The 16,259-nt window shown below is 49.2% G+C and overlaps 7 protein-coding genes across 7 annotated transcripts; 2 read left to right on the forward strand and 5 right to left on the reverse strand.

Annotated features, from left to right (window-relative positions):
* Positions 1-1,091: 1,091 nt before the first annotated feature.
* Positions 1,092-2,937, forward strand: CCOS01_09137 (cytochrome P450 3A9; the record flags this gene model as incomplete). Its single annotated transcript, XM_060457297.1, has 6 exons — positions 1,092-1,444; positions 1,519-1,728; positions 1,793-1,940; positions 1,988-2,610; positions 2,668-2,721; positions 2,784-2,937. The coding sequence occupies 6 exons, from the start codon at positions 1,092-1,094 to the stop codon at positions 2,935-2,937; spliced, it is 1,542 nt and encodes a 513-aa protein (XP_060311997.1).
* Positions 2,938-4,798: 1,861 nt separating this feature from the next.
* Positions 4,799-6,436, reverse strand: CCOS01_09138 (hydroxymethylglutaryl-CoA synthase; the record flags this gene model as incomplete). The annotated part of the gene is made up of 5 exons (XM_060457298.1): positions 4,799-4,936; positions 4,994-5,125; positions 5,182-6,125; positions 6,216-6,318; positions 6,380-6,436. The coding sequence occupies 5 exons, from the start codon at positions 6,434-6,436 to the stop codon at positions 4,799-4,801; spliced, it is 1,374 nt and encodes a 457-aa protein (XP_060311998.1).
* An 847-nt stretch (positions 6,437-7,283) lies between these two features.
* On the reverse strand, positions 7,284-10,216 carry CCOS01_09139 (uncharacterized protein; the record flags this gene model as incomplete). The annotated part of the gene is made up of 9 exons (XM_060457299.1): positions 7,284-7,327; positions 7,393-7,620; positions 7,700-8,397; positions 8,464-8,555; positions 8,626-8,766; positions 8,828-8,928; positions 8,980-9,804; positions 9,893-10,061; positions 10,118-10,216. 9 exons carry the CDS (start codon positions 10,214-10,216, stop codon positions 7,284-7,286), a joined length of 2,397 nt encoding a protein of 798 aa, XP_060311999.1.
* A 714-nt stretch (positions 10,217-10,930) lies between these two features.
* On the reverse strand, positions 10,931-12,007 carry CCOS01_09140 (salicylate hydroxylase; the record flags this gene model as incomplete). Its single annotated transcript, XM_060457300.1, has 1 exon — positions 10,931-12,007. The coding sequence occupies one exon, from the start codon at positions 12,005-12,007 to the stop codon at positions 10,931-10,933; it is 1,077 nt and encodes a 358-aa protein (XP_060312000.1).
* A 531-nt stretch (positions 12,008-12,538) lies between these two features.
* On the forward strand, positions 12,539-14,169 carry CCOS01_09141 (uncharacterized protein; the record flags this gene model as incomplete). Its single annotated transcript, XM_060457301.1, has 6 exons — positions 12,539-12,914; positions 12,977-13,103; positions 13,158-13,359; positions 13,424-13,597; positions 13,649-13,764; positions 13,830-14,169. 6 exons carry the CDS (start codon positions 12,539-12,541, stop codon positions 14,167-14,169), a joined length of 1,335 nt encoding a protein of 444 aa, XP_060312001.1.
* Positions 14,170-14,323: 154 nt separating this feature from the next.
* Positions 14,324-15,034, reverse strand: CCOS01_09142 (2OG-Fe(II)oxygenase; the record flags this gene model as incomplete). Its single annotated transcript, XM_060457302.1, has 1 exon — positions 14,324-15,034. One exon carries the CDS (start codon positions 15,032-15,034, stop codon positions 14,324-14,326), a length of 711 nt encoding a protein of 236 aa, XP_060312002.1.
* A 953-nt stretch (positions 15,035-15,987) lies between these two features.
* On the reverse strand, positions 15,988-16,212 carry CCOS01_09143 (uncharacterized protein; the record flags this gene model as incomplete). Its single annotated transcript, XM_060457303.1, has 1 exon — positions 15,988-16,212. One exon carries the CDS (start codon positions 16,210-16,212, stop codon positions 15,988-15,990), a length of 225 nt encoding a protein of 74 aa, XP_060312003.1.
* Between the last annotated feature and the right edge of the window lie 47 nt (positions 16,213-16,259).

Consider the following 16,259-nt stretch of genomic DNA (forward strand, 5'->3'; position numbering starts at 1 on the left):
TGCTGTACAAAATGCAACACGGTTTTCTTTAGACGGACATAAAGAGACATAGACGACATAGACATTTTTAGACTCAAAGACCGCAGAGTCAAAGCTTGATAGAGCGGAAGCACGTATGGAGTTTAGAGACAAGGGGAAATAGACCAAAAGTTCTAGACCAAATGGCAGGGCCAAGGCTCAGAATTCTTTTGAAACTGCATCTCCACCGTGAATAAGGCACAGTCTTGTCGTTCACCATGATGTGAGATATTCGTATTTTAGGTTCTCGTGATGACAGACGCGTTAAAGTTAATGAGTACTTTTGGGCAATAGGCGACCTTGCCAAATGGTTTCCTGAATAGGAAAGGAAGTACCGCGAGATAACTGGAAATGAGTAATATGGGATTACACTTGAACAGAGTTTATACCAAGCACATCAGATTTGGGGATCGAGTGCAACCTATCTCCATGTTCCCGCTTACTAAATTTGCATGACACGCGGTTTCCAGCCAAGGAGTAGCCCAGTCAATGAGTGTGTACCATTCTGGACCATCCGATTCGCGCTTGCGTCGTCTTTTGGGTGCCACGTTGGTGAACTCGCTTGTTCCCAGACCGAAGGAAAAGCGCAGGAAGCCCAGCTCCCTGGGCTCCCATCATCCGAGCTAATATAACAGAGTTTACACAGCTTGAAACAGTGCGCGCAGCATATTCACAACAGCCTCGCAGGCTGACGATGGCTACATGTACATCTGAGCTGAGTCGTGCAATTCAAAGGAGCCTCTGACTGTTGTGCAAATCCAGCCACGTACCGTAACCTCCGGTCTGGGTTGGCTTGCGCAACTTCTCAGCAGGAAGAACCGGGGCTAGCGGGGGGTCTAGATCACGAAATAGCTCCTGCAGACTTATGTGTGTTCGTCTTATATCATCCCGAGGAGATGGCTCCGGGTCTCATGTCATAGAAGATCATCGCCCGCTTCCTGTCAAAGATTGTTATGTCCCTCTGTTCTCTTATTGTCTCTGACCTGTCATCTCATCATCCACCAGTCATTCAATCATTGACAAAGCATCGCTAGCATCTTGCCCTGATCAAGACGATCAACAACGGCGACACAATGGCGTCGGCCTACATACTTGCCGTCTACTTCCTAGTAGTTGTCCTCGCCGGTCTTCAACTCAAACAGAAGATCAAATCTCTCAAGTCTCCCCTGAGAAAACTTCCTGGGCCTTGGTATGCTCCTCTCACAACATTGCATTTACGTTATCTCTTCTCAACCGGAACCATCTGGAAGTTGGTAGAGAGAAGCCACAACAGATATGGGCCGATTATCCGACTCGGCCCCCGACAGGTCTGGATCTCTGACAAGGAGGCCATGAAGCAGATCTTGGTCAAGACGGATCTTCCCAAAGTTGCCATGTATGCCGAAATTTCCAGAGACAAATTCAGTCCCGGACTATTTGGCGAGATGTAAGTCGTTCCCTTTTTTTCTGCCCACAATGTGCACTTGCAACGTGAGCCTAACTCAACGTCGTTGGAAAAAGTCGCCAAGAGCCGCACAGGCGCCTTAAGCGTTTCCTGTTCCCTGCTTTTACGGTCAACTACATTGACAACCTTGAGATGTCCTTCAAGAGCACCGTTCGTGACGTACTCAACAAGTACCAGACACAGATCAACGAGGATGCGGTACACTATGCAAAAAAGGGTATCGAGGTCGACTTAATGGACGACCTTCACAACGTGGCCCTTGACATGTAAGCCAATACTTCCGCAGCCATCTTGGTCTTTCTCTTGCACGGCTTCTTACTTGAGTAACAGCATGGGAGAGTGTTCATTCGGCAAGGGGTTCGGACAGACCAATCCCAATAGCTTAATCGAAGATGGAGTTGACGAGAAGATTTGGAAGTCAATCCCTCGCTCCATTTTCGATGGTCTCAGCAAGCGATACCAGGCAAGTCAATCTTTTGTTACAGACGAAATGTCTTGATTCCCTCAGTGCTTACTTGTACAAAGACTGTATATGTCAAGAAATTCTTCCGCGCCCTGGGAATCGACCTGCAATTCGACTGGCCCGCCGAGATGATCACAGCAATCGACGCCGTAGTCCAACGACGCAAGCGCACTCCGGACGTTGAGCGCCGAGACCTCCTCCAGCACCTTATCGAAGAGGGCAAAAAGCCTGACACCGGCACTAGCATGTCTGTCCGCGACATTGTCGACCAAATGGCCGAGATCCTCCTTGCCGGTTCCGAAACAACATCCGGCACTATCGGCTGTCTCTTTCTCGAGCTTGCCCGTAACCCCGACGTCCGCGCCAAGCTCTTCGCCTCTCTCCCGTCCAAGGGCTTCAACGACGAGATTGTGACCAGCAAATCGGTTCGCAACGAGGAGGAATACGAGTACCTCGAAGCCTGCATCAAGGAGAACCTCCGCTTGCATCCTATTGCTTCGGAGATGGGCCGCCGGACTGGCAATCAGTGGATCAACCTCTGTGGCTATGATCTACCGCCTCACACAGTAGTTTCGGCTTCATACCGCGATCTTCACCGCAACGAGGCCTTCTGGCCCCAGGCAGTACGGTTCTGGCCCGAGAGGTGGCTATCCGAAGACAAGAGAGACGGGGCACCCGCACCTGAGTAAGTCCCAATGGTTTCCTTCCCATAATAAAATCTTCGTACTAACGAAGCCTTCAGTATGGACGCGTATTACCCCTTTTCTGGAGGCAAGCATTCGTGCATTGGTATCAAGTAAGTCTTAGTACAATGCTTCTCGTTATTGTCGAGCAACTATGCTGATAGAGTCGATAAAGCTTTGCGTGGGCCGAGATGAGAATGGTTGCCGCCAATCTCCTACAAAGATTCGATGTGCTGGAAGTTCCGGATCAAGACATAGACTTCCGCCAGTACATTACCATGCAGTTTGCAACTGGTCACTGGAATGTTGTTCTCAAGCCAAGAAATTGATTACAAGTCATTAGACTCTTACGAAGAAACATTCAGAAAGCATGACCTTTGGCATTCGGATTGAAAAGAATCCATAGCTTGTCTCTCTAAAACTGAGTTGCGGGGTTGAGATTTGTGTTCAAGCGATAGCATTGTACGCCAACTGTGTCCAAGGCATCGATCTAAGGGCAAACTGCGATCTAGACATAAGCGAGATTAAATAGAATTAGTTGATTGCATTCAAGGTGCGCAACAGCTGATGAATCGACTATCTAGATAGTCTACGTCTTGCAGGACTTGGCTAACCCCCGTCCCTGAGTCCTTGGTAGCGGCTTACACGGATGAGAGACTTTGCCTGAGATACTGCAATAGTCAACGCTCCCACCGGCTATGTTGCATTCAACAGCTCGGAGGGACTAGAACAGGAAGTACTTGCAAAGAACCCCAGTTCCAGCAATGACCACCAGCTTGACGACGTGAGGGTGTTTCTGGGATACTACGTGGCGAGAAAACTCTGCTCATAGGACAGAAACCATGTTCCTTACTGCAACGAAGTGCATGTGAAAAGCTTATTCGCGAAGGAATTTGCAAAGTGCGAGCGGTTTACCTGCCCTTGTTAAACCCCCATAATGGGTCTGTTGCATGCTCTATCGACGGACCGACGTTGACGTCTCAGTAGCATGGGTCCGGTTGATTCGGCATGGAGCAAGCAAGTGGCACCAGAAAGCTTATTTCGTGGCTACGGTGGGGTAATTAACACGAGACATATTGATCGAGCCAAAGGTCGCGCGGGGGTAAGGCATTGGAGAAGATGGCCGTCGGCGTAGCCTGCTCGATATCTAGGCACAAGATTTCTTCACTCAGTGGGGGAGACGGATTCGAGGGACTGGGAAGTTGGGAGGGGTTTCGGCATCGGGATTGGGGCTGAGAAGACATTTAACACTGAAGGCAGAGCCGGGATTGAGACAGGACAGCTTGCATGGGGGTCCTACTTAACCTATCTGAGGTAGCAGATCAATGATGGCCGAGTCATTTGCTATCATGACCGGCTTTGGCTATTAATTCTAGGGAACCACCACGGCAAAGGGATCTCTACAAGAGCCGAAGAAAGAAACGCAAGGATGATCCGTCTCTTCAGTGAAGCTTGAGCCAAAGATGTAGATCTATCTTATTTACTAACTTCAGCCGGTATACAAGCATTGCGGCTGCATGTCTCTAGATCAGATACGGAATCAAGCCAGGACATCTGGAAAGGACCAAAGAAAATTACCAACGCGAGAGTCGAAGATATCAAGTTCTAGTCTTACATAAATAGCTGCAAGATCAGCTCAAGTGAGCACTTAGGATAAGCTTCGAACAACTTCGGAAGACCGTTTGTTATGGGAAGGTAAAGTGCTTTGGCCTGAATTTGCAGCCGACGGGCTACCTTGAATCTTTGTCTTCAGATCGACCATTAGAGTTACTGCGTCGACGGCGGGTTAGTTGCTAATGATTCAGCCCCAAACCGTAGGACTAGCAGACTCAATCTAGCGTAGTCCTCAAGCCTAGCCCTTCTATTTCATCTGATTCCTTTCGAGTTACAAAATGCTGATGGAAGCCTGTGGGTGAAAGGGGCCTAAATTAAACACTACAAGCAGTCCAAGCTAGGTAATCTGGGTAGTGGGCATCGGCTACATTGTCGTTCGCTTTAGGGTAATGCATTTCAGGCTTGCAATCTGAAGCTAGCATGAATACAAAGGCCACCTAATCGAAATTATCTTAGAAACTTTTGGAATTCTATCTACATTGATGTTATAAGCCGAGTCCTCCTCCTTTAAACCAAGCTACTACTAAAGTCTTATTATAAACCAAGACCTGAGCTGAGGGTACCATAAGCGGGAGTTCACGGCTTCACAGCGTAGAACCTGCGGTAAGCATCGTCAACTCTCTGTAGGTAGTACGTTCCAGGAGCCATGACTTCAATACTTCCAGCAGGCTCATAGCCTTTGGCGCCATATGCCTTCAATCTGAGAAAGCAGGCCTGCGAATTGGTGGTTAGTAGCGGCTCGCAAAAACCCAGGGTTAGATTCACTCTCACCTCCTCATACTGCTCAGGCGTACAAATTTCACGTTGCTCGAGACGCTTCATAAGATCAATCTTCTGGACCATCTCGCTGAGATCTCCCGTAATCTTGAGCCCATAGAGAGTGCTGGCAATACCGCTGCCATACTAATGTCGCGTCTCTCGTCAGCAAGATATTCGCCCATGAAGATTACAAGACTTACACTGAACATGCCGATAGTCTTCCCAACACTGTCTCTGAGATCGATGTGGCTGATCAAGCTGATGAGAGAGCAGTACAGGCTAGCTGTGTACATGTTGCCGCATAAAGTGGGAGCGGCAATACAGGGCTCAACTCTCGCTTTAAAGAGATCCTTGGACTGGGTGACAAAGATCTTTTCAAGTTCCTTGCTCTTCAGAGACTCCTCGTAGCTGAGCCCGCGGAGCTCTTCCGTCAACGTCGCCTCCCATCGGCTCTTGTCACTATCCAGTCGGAAGTCGTTGTACAACAGTCGTCCATACGACTTGCTCACAATCTTGCAGTTGGGGGTGTGAAATGCCATGTAGTTGAATATGTTCAGCAGGTTGTTAGTATCAGTTTTCGGCCCAAGTCCGTTTGTGCGTTGGTTAGCTGCTTCTACCTTCTCACGAAGACGTTGATAGCAACCGTCCAGTGCTGACATGTACGACCGAAGCGACTCATGTCCATTAACCAGAGGGAACTCTGCTTTGAGATCAGGTTTGTAAAAGTCGTAGGCATGGGTCATGAAGGTTCCCTTGAGCGCCGGCTCCATTGAAAGCAGCGCATTTGGGCCCACGAGCATGGCGACACAACCGGCACCGCCCGTGGGACGAGAGGCGGGCTCGTTGTACAAGGCAATGTCTGACGCAACAACGATAGCGTTTCGGCCGTCCCATGATCTGGACTCGACCCAGTTGACAGCGTTGAACAAGGCGCTCGTGCCACCGTAGCATGCGTTAATGGTGTCGATACCTTCCAGGCTGGTGTTCCCGGCAGGCTCGAAGAGCTGGGTCAGCACTGTCTTGACAGACTTAGCTTTATCAACCAAGGATTCGGTGCCAACTTCGAGGCGGCCAATCGAGTTGGGGTTGATGTCGTACTTTCGCATGAGCGAAGATATGGCAGTGAGGGCCATGGAAGATGCATCTAAGCTAGTCAGTAGCTATCGCTGATGTAGAGGATGCCAGACCCAGAGCCTGGCCGAAGTAAGAGTGCCCTGGACGGGCGATGACTTACCCTCACGGTCGTTGCAGAAGTTCATGTATTTGAGGCCCAAGCCAATGGTGTATTTACCCGCTGAGACGCCTTGGTGCTGCTCAAAGAGAGACTGGTCCAAGCACTGGAGTGATTGATATTAGCTCTGATAGATGATGTATGAATTTGTAGAAGAAGATGCGGACCTGTCCAGGGACGTAGATTTCCATGGCTTTGATGCCAACATTCTCAGGGTATGCCATCGCGAATGAAAAAGGTATTTGCTTCTAAACAAAGAGTGAAGATGTAGAACAATGAAGATGTCCAGAGTATGAGACTCAAGTGATAGATGCAACACTATATTGATATGATAAGAAGACTTGTCTGCTTAGATATCATGCACTTGAACCATTGAAGTCGCAGAATCCATATATACACAAATTGGACTATGCTGGCAGGAGCTTGATGCTGGGCATGACCTGAATTCAGTAACCTGAAAGCTAGAAGCACAGCCCACGAGATGATCTGGTGTGTTGAGACCGATATCATCCGATTGTTTCCCCATGGCCAGCTGAATGTCTTATTCGACAGCCTTCTCTGTCACCCAATTCAGCCTTCTCGATACGAAGAGTGATGATTTCTCTTGCGAAAATAAGCTTGTTCTGTCAACACAGCACCTAGTGCACCCTGACAAGCTGAAGCCGTTGCTTGATCCTTGTGTTTCCACCACCCAAGGTTAGTTCGACGGTCCGCTTACGGACCAACTCAGGTGGATGGAGAGACAAGCAAAGATGCTGATTCGTTCATTGTTTCCGTTTTTCGATCCGTCGAAATTGCTCGTGAACTGAACCTGGTACCTATTTCATGGATTTTACGCCATGTTTCAGCAAGGGTATTTATGATAGCTATGGAAACCGTTGGGAACTTTTGCTCAGGAACCAGTCGGGCGGACCAATCACCAGTCCAAGGTGTCTTTCACTACGGATGCATCCGCGACCCCACATCATAGTCTTTCTGCGACTCCACGAATTGAGCTGCTACCCCATTGCCAAGCTTTTCGTGAGAGCCGTGCCGTCATAACGCGAAACGTCAGGCTTCTCCCTGGGACATTCAAGATGCAAGGGCTTGCAGGGCGTGGTTCATGGCATTCGTGTCTACGCGTCGAGCGTGGCTTAGCAAATAGATAAGCGAGAAAGATAGGGAAAACAAAAGTACTCACACGGCCACACCCACTGCCCCAACAACACTTGGTAGTGGAACAGGGCTCGGGAACGTAGATCCGGAAGGTCTCCATCGAACGTGATGCACTGCTCATCTAGTTCCTTCAGAATGTCTTGAAACAAGTGGCCGATGGCTTCCAAGCTTTCTCTCTCCCCCTCTAGGACAGAGACAGAAGGTGGTGATGTAAGACTTTGCCGAAGACTCAGCCACCACGAGATAATCAGCGCTAAGCGAAAAAAAGGACGAACATGTCACCCATCAGCAATTCAACTCTTGAAATGACGATCCGGAACATGATTGCTTACCAGTCTCATATGCTACCATTGGGCCAAGCCCACCGAATTCGAATGCCGCCTTCCGCTGCCTATGAGCGATGCCTGTCACGGTATCCGCCAACCAAGAAGTCGTAGCGTACTTGATAACAACAAGAACCTTCCTTTCAGTGGGGAAATTGGGGACTGCCAGATGACATTGAGGTTCTTTCGCGATTCTCTTCAGGATCTGGAGCTCCTGGCCCATGTAAAGATGGTGGTACGCAGAGTTTAGCAGACATAGACAGTCCGTCATCTTGGGATCGCTCTTCATGTTCTGCGAGCCTCCAGCGTGAGGGTGACTGCGCCATAGAGTCTCCCAGGCTTGAAGGCTCCTCTCTATCTTTGCACAATACTCACGATCAAGGATGGGGGCCATTTCAGGAGAGTACCGTTCTCTAGCACAAATGTTCGCCACGAGAGCCCCAATCAACGTGAGAAGTCCAAATGAGCTCATGGCTACCGCGGGATACTCGCCAGTGAAAACTCGTCTCGAAGTTTCGACGAGATTGACTGGTTTGTACGCCTGCCATTCCTTGTTGTGGGCCCATTCTTCGGCTGACGGTGCTCGCCAGAGGCTGTCGTTTGAGGGGACGATCATTTCCGCTGTTACTTGAGGTGCGGCGACACATGTTGATTCAGGGTCGAGGAGCGATATGGCAGCGTTCAGAATGCAAGTCCAGCTTGCAAGTCTGTACATATAAATTCAGGGAGTTAAATATCGTATTGCATCAGTGGGGGACCAGACGCTCACTGACCTGCTTAACGTCTCTATGAAGACCCAGTCCTTCCAATCAGGGTCCTGAGTTGACTGGACTCCGCGAACTTGAACTTCTACTGCGCGCAGTAACTTGAAAACATCAGAACAAGGTGACTGTGAGATTACTTCAAAGCCAGTGGTTCAAAGACACCTGACTTACATCTGTTACAAGCGAGAACTGTCGTTGCGCTTGTCGCGCATACCGGGGGTTGGCTGAAAAGGCCCCAAACTGAATGCACAATAGGGCAGTCTGGATTGGCCACAAATCTGAGATAGAGCTTTGCAAGAGGTCTTGCTCGTACTGGAGGCAGAATGAGAACCGAGCACAGAGGGACGAAAGACATAAAGGTTGAGCTACGCACCTGAGCTAGGAGATGGCAGGAAGCTTCATAGGCCTTAGAAGCAGGACCATGCTCTGATACAATGCAGCCACCGATGGCCAGCATGCCCAAAAGCAAAGATGCTGCAACTAGTTAGTCAAGCCTCTTCGCTGCCTACTGCGTATGTTGCTTACCTGGAGTAGTTGAAAGGATGAAAGTCGGCCGATGCACTATGGGCGTATGTATGTCAAAGTGTTCGAAGTACGCGTTGATCCAACGTGAAATCTGATTGCGACTGAGACATATTGAGTCTGAAGTGCTAATTGTAGTGCCCTTTGCCTTGGCGAAAGCGTTGTTGACTGCAATGGCATCGTCATCCGAGCAACTGAACAGATGAGGTGTGTCATAGGAAGATTGGTACTGAGGTAGGCTTTCGGGAGCGTCGAAGAATAGCGAGACTGGCCTTACACGCCGACTTGGATCTAAGAGGATGCATGTCTCTGCAGAAGGGGGTGAGATGATGGTGTTGGTATTGAAATCAAACATCAAGTCTGTGACGCCCCTCAAATCGAAATCGTCTGGGTGGATCTCAGATATGAATGAGTCTCCGAGCACCAGAAAGTCGGAGAGATTGACATGCTGTGCCCCCGAGCCAGGATTGTTCTCAGATGTGGTGGATTCAGTGTTCTCTAGAGAGGCTTCTTGGCTGAGTCGACCTGTTTCGTCAACTTGCTGAGCGGCGATAGTGGTATCCAGAGCAAGATCAGCCTTGCTTATTGTAGCACTCTGATCCACATTCGATTGGGGCGAGCTCAACTCAGACTCAGCTGTATCTTCATCTCCTGATTGGCGAACAACGATAGAATCATCACTGGATCCACCGTACTGAGGAACAGCCAGGTTCGCAGTACTGATCTCGTCTGTTTGGCTGTCAATGAGACCAGTGGTCACACCCGAATTCTCCACATCATTGAGATCTCTTTGTGGTTCAGTCTGATCAACTGGCTGGCAACGCCCTTCTAACCTGAGAGTTCGATGTAAGTAAGGTATTCATGACCAGGACCTCAAATTAACTTCTCGGCCTACATCAAAATATTGTCTAGTGACTTTCGAGGATCATGTTCTGCACAGGCCTGAGTGTAGCCCTCTTCATGTTGTGATGTCGGTAAACTTTGAGCAGGCTTCCCTGGGCACTTCTTTTGATGTCGACGTAGAACATCTGTCCTGCCAAAACTAGCGCCGCAGGGCAGACATTTGAAAGGCTTTCGGTTCTCATCTGGCCCAATTTAATCAGCTGAAAGATCCGATGGACGAGGTGACCAGTAGACTTACGTGACGCAACGTGTCGTATGAGATGCTCCGCCCTGATAAATGTTTTCTGGCAATAGGTGCACGTATGTGGCCGCGGGCGCCCCGGCTGTGCTTGGCCATCTTCACTTGCTTCATGTTCAGGGTGTATCAGAAAGTTGCTCTTACGTCATCAAGAGAGGTGGACGGGTGCTCACAGCTTCTAACTCCCCGCCTAAAGGCCGACTTCTTCGTCTCTCGTGAAGACGAACGGGCGTTGTCTCGTTGTCGACTCATTTCCGCTAATATAGCCTCTATGCCGTCTGTTCTGTCGTCCTCGTCTCTTCTCCCAGATGCGGTGAGCAAGTAGGGATATTACTGGCGAATCAAGAAAGATGGAAGTTGTCTTCAGCACTTTCGGCAATTGAAGGAACGGACATGGAGTTGCGGGGATCCGTGACGCTAGGACCCGGGGTAGGCGGTGCTGATTCAGGCCTGACTCAACAGGTGTATCCGTAGATGGGGCGCTTTCCAAAGGGCCGCTGTTCTTATGTCGTACGAAGCGTGGAAAAGTGCTTGTCGCTAATGTCTTGGCTTTGCAGCAGTGTGTTTGCACGGTTTGACCGGAATCCGGCCAGTCCTAATCCCTCTGCGTAGGTCAAGTCGAAATCCAAGTCTGTTGGCGATGAGTTTGACAGTGTTATTTTCCCGAGTTTACTTAACCTATGAATGAATCTTAGGTGGACTGTTATTCGAAATAATATCATATCATCATAGCAGGTGCTATGTTTTGGATATTTGATACAAGGTCTTGTCTGCGATGACTATTGATCTAAAGTCTTTTCGTGTCCGCGCCTTTCAACCACTGTTAACACTAAGCCTCTGCTTGACAATTTCCGACACCTCATTCCACTTCTCATCGACCAATTTTTCAGCATCGTTTTTCCAAAGATAGAGATTCTGCATCATGGTGGCGTTGATGTCGAATTCCTCCTTGAAAGCTTTGCTGTCCTCATCATGCAAGTTGTGCCATATTTCTCTCTGCTTGATCCCAGTCGCCTGTGCTTCGGCAACGTAGTCGTGTCGGATTTCGAAGTAGGTATGCAAGGCTAGGGGGATATTGCCTGCACATTTTGAGAGACATTTGGCTATGGTGGCTCCGTCTTCGATGGCTTGACTAGCACCTTGAGTCGAAGTGGGTAGAAAGGGATGTGCAGCATCGCCCATCAAAGTAATTAGCCCGGAGTCTGCGACCCATTTGTCGAGGCAAGGGCGGTACACGAGCTTCCAGTCAATGACTGAAGGCATCTTTTCCCACACTCTTCTGACAGCAGGATCCCATCCTTCTAGACATGCCAACACATCATCTTTGGTGGCCTCTTTAGTCCAACTCTCCGCGACGTCCCCAACGTCTTTGTGAGTCAAGACCGCATTGATCTCTTTTCCACCCTGCAGAGTGCTAATGAACCCATGAGAGTCCTTGGCCAGGAACAATCGGATTGAATCGCCATCTCTGAGGAATTTACTGGTCAAAGGGTCATCGCGAAGGAGGTCACCGCTCATGAATGATCGGTAGATGGCGTATCCGCTTGCCTGAGGTTTATCTTCATAACCCAGCACAGTCGTGCGTCCCTTGCTTCTGACGCCGTCCGCGATGATGACGACATCTGATTGAATTATTTCTCCTGAGGAAAGGGTTATGCTAGGTTGACTGGGATCGTAGACTTCGACTCGCTCGCCAAGCCGGATTTTGACGCCCTGTTCGAGAGCGAAGTCCTTCATGATGAGGTGGAAGTCGCCTCTGTGACCGATGATTTGGCGGCATCCGTAATTCTCCACGGACTTTCCAATTTGGTCGTCGATGCCAAGGACTTTGTCGGAAGAATCGAAGTTATAGATGCGCATCTCGGTACTCTGACTTGCGATTGGCTCCATTCTGGACCCGACTCCCCAACGATAAAGAAGCCTTGCCGAGTTCGAGCCAAAGCCGATACTATCACCAAGGCGCAGGAATTCTTTCAGTTGATCAACTATCAAGACATCATAGCCTTGACGACGGCACGCAATGCCGCATGCCAGACCTCCGAGGCCTGCGCCGACTATCGTGACTTTCAGGGGATGAGACATGAAGAGGGATTTCGGGCAAAGTTAGTATTGATGAAGAAAGGTTGAGAACAAAGTTGAGAACAAGTAATGATTGGAATTTGACAACGACTTACTTTCAGAGTGGCCCTTCGATGTTGCTTTAAACCATCTTCAAACAGGTCATCCAAAGTCGTCGACTTACATGCCTTGTGGGGTAGGCGGCCTACCCCACAAGGCATCGGTTCGCCCCCTCCACATGCATAGGAGGGCCTTGAATACATCAATAGATGGTGTCGTCGGCCTGTTCAAAATGCGTTTGAGCTTCCGTGCTATTGCAAACATATCGACTCACTTAGTGTCGAAAGAACCCACGTATTCATCATGTCCTTCCTCCAAATTCTCCTTCAATCTTTGCGGGACAATATTGCTGTTCTCGAACATGAAGTCCGACAACACGATCTAGGAACCCCCCAAGTATGGGACCCGGAAGCCTTTACAAAGTTCGATGACCCCGAACATCTGATCTCTTGGCAAGCATTTGAGGCTATTGAGAAGATTCGCGTTGACGTTCGCGCTCTCGATGCAGCGGTCACGCCCAACCACATCAAGCTGCTTGAGATGGGTTTACAACCAGCGCGGACGAATGCACTCAATGTGGCAGTGTCCCTTGGTATCACAGATGTGATCAAAGATCTTGGGGGCGATGCGAAGCTCGAGGATTTAGCTAGCCGACTGAATGTCAATGAGCAGAAACTAGGTACACAAGCAGCCTGTATTATGCCGCTTCTAACGTCCAAAGCCCACTAATTATCATTCTAGGAAGGGTCTTGAGAACTTTGGCTACTGAGTACATCTACCAAGAAAAGCATCCAGGTGTTTTCAGCAATACGCGGCATAGTAAGACTCTCGAAAAGGAAGGAAGTGCTGCTCTATTTCTGTCCCTCTTGTAAGCTCCAATCACGGTCCTGGGTGTCCATTATCAGTGGTCTAACAAGCGAAGAGCGGACGAGGGCTTAAGGAGCTCTGCAGGTCTGCTGTCTCATATGACAGATACCAAGACCAAAGACTCTTTTCTGGCCACAGATGCTCCATTCTGTTTCACAGTAGCACAGAATGGCGAAACTTTCTTCGAGCACATTGGTCATCCCGAGAACTCTAGGGCTGCGCTTAAGGTGATCAAGGGTGTTGTACCATGGCTCAACGTAAGTGTGCTCCGGTATACATGTCGTTAAATTTGACTCTGGCTTATCAACACGTTTGTTATAGAGGACAACTAGGCCAGCGCTTCTCAATGACTACCCCTGGCATGAGAACCCCAAAGCTCGAGTTGTTGATGTCGGGTGCGGTCCAGGTGACAGCGGATTTGACATAATGAGGAACAATCCGGAGCTTCATTGGACTTTCCAGGACCTTCAGCCGGCCATCGAGAGCTTGAAGACCGTGAGTTGCGCGTGGTCTAAGACTGTAAGCCGGTACTGACGTCCCAAACAGAACCTGCCCGAGGATATTGCACAAAAGGCTGCGGAAGGAAAAGTCGAATGTGTCATACAGGACTACTTCGAAGAGAACGCAGCAGAGGGTGACATATGGTACCTCAGAGGAGTTCTGTGAGTACTAGTGGTTTCCGAATTGCGTATAAACCGCCCCGCTACGACATACTGACTAATTTCAGGCGCGAGTATGATGATGAAGACGCTGTCAAGATACTTACCAACGTTGCGAACTCCATGAAAAGAACTCTGGGCTCACGGATGGTGATTAACGAGATATGGAACTCGACTCCGTTCATTGTCAGTAATCAGAATACGGCCCCGTCTACTCTGACACCTCATCAACAGTCAAGGCTTCCGGACCTTGCCAACTTGATGACATGGAATACTTTGTTCTTCTTCGGCGGCAAGGAAAGATCGGTGCCAGAGCTCGAGTTGATTCTTCGAAAAGCAGGTCTGAAAATCAGCCGGTTCTTCCAATTTCGCACGATCACTACCATGGTAGAGTGCTCACTAGCGTAGAGGGTATGGTTACAAACTTCCCTAGCTCAAAAGCAATAGACTAGGTATCATCTGCTGTCTTTAGCGTACGACTCATGAACAAGTGAAGACATGTACAACCCCTCTTTCTATTTCTGTTTCATCAATACTCCGTGTAAGTACCATTCCAATCATTTCAAGAAGCCTTGGTATCTATCTTCTCTTCCTCGCCCGCTACGATATTCTCGTCGCCTTTCTTCCAACGATACTCCTTCTCAATGCCTAGTTCTCTTTGCGCAGTGTCGCAGAGTTTTGCGTTCCCACAGCCGCATATGGCCGGCTCCCTGATCCACCGATACGTGATACTCCACCGATCTTCTCTCTTCCGCACCGTTCCATCAGGCAACGTGTCCGTCTTCCGTTTCCTGATTCCGTGCTTCCAATGCAGTCTTGAGTCTCCCGACATCTGCAACATGCTCCTCGGGGTAAGATCTACTTCCACCATCCTTCCTTCCTCGCCATCGTCTGGTGGCAAGGCGAATTGCATCATGACGGGCGATCCTAGAGATAGCGCATATAGCTGATCATATGCGGAATGAGTATCGACATGGGGCGGGATGCCGGCGCCGGGTGGGTAGTGTTGCAGGCAAACTTGGTCCGGTGGTCTGCCTTCGCGTGTAGGAATTAACGGCTCCAGCCAGTCCGGGAAAGGGCTGAAGGGAACGTTGGGATCCACGCCGAATGTTTTGTAGTCGAAGGTGTAGCCGTAGTGGAGAGACAGTCGCCCAGATCGGTCTGGCCATGATAGCTCGTTGCGAAAGATGTGTACTAACTTTTCCTCATGCTCGGCTGTAATATAATCGTCTTGCCAGAAGATGCCCGAGGGCTGAATCGAAAGTTCGTTCATTGCGTAAATTTCAGCACCATGCAGAGCTTTCGTTGTGCTAGTGGTGATGAGTACGAGTTGTTGAATTACACTGCTGGATGAGATGATGTTGAACCAAAAATTAACTCAGCGGCAAAAGTCGTTCAGTGTGGCACCACCACGGAACCAAAGTGGGGCACGTGCGGGAAACCGTAGCGGCTACGGATGGGAAAGAGAAGACTCATTCTAAGATTTCCATCCATAGGAACCTCATTCATATCACTTACAACAGCCACAAGAAGAGTCCTAAGTTTGATGCTCAGTCAAGATTCGGTACCAATAAGATACTGCTCACAGAGTCCGCTAATAACGCTGTCATGGGGGTGACCATGGTCTCTGTCGTTGATGATAATATCAGAATAGGGAAGGAAGCCTCAGTGGTCCCAACCACTCCAGCTAGGTACCGTAGATGAGAGCCTCAATGTATGCAGATGAAATTCTTGGCAAGGAACACGCTTCTCGGTGGGTTAAAAGCTGCATGTGACTGCGACTGCCACTGAATATGAGGGGTGGGGTTGTTTTCTTTGCTGTTGGGGGCGGCGGGGTAGACAAAACGGAATGTAAAGCACTCAAAAAGCATGCCGTATGCCTTGTATACATCAACATTAGGTCCATGGACTTGAGAACCCTACTGGTATGAGAGGCTGCTTCCGGCTTGTCATTAGATTTGAGAGACAGCCAGATAAATGACTCAGGTGATGATAACAGCGAATCGATCGGGTCGTACAAGCATTGCCGACATCCCATGTCGTGGATGAAACGGTTCTGAAGCTTGATCCCCAGCTGTGCCTCGCTAGACACGGCAAGCCCACTGCTAATCAAATTTGAGACGAATGACGGGATGAACGATACATGAACGCAGAGCACAGATGGGGAGGCAAGCTTGAGTAGGTGTTAAAGGATGAGTTTTTTGATGTCGCATTAAGCAGCAGACACTAGGTATATGTGTGGGTAGGTAGGGGGACTAGATTTATGTAACCGTTCCGTTGAACAAGGCGTCCCTTTAAACCAACCGTCTTGTTCGTTAACGCTTTTTCCCATATCCCGAGAAATCTGCACAAATGTCCAAAGCAGAAAAAGCTGGTGGTGGGCACGAGGGGCAATGGCAAATAGGCCGCACCATCCAAAATATGTGCCCCGAAAGAAAAGAGGTATCCCATGCGCCGTCAAGAAGCTCTGAAGATTAAGGAAAACATCCATTACTGGG

This window comes from Colletotrichum costaricense (genome assembly GCF_030867565.1).
Source record: "Colletotrichum costaricense strain IMI 309622 chromosome Unknown Scaffold_9.1, whole genome shotgun sequence".
NCBI lineage: Eukaryota > Fungi > Ascomycota > Sordariomycetes > Glomerellales > Glomerellaceae > Colletotrichum > Colletotrichum costaricense.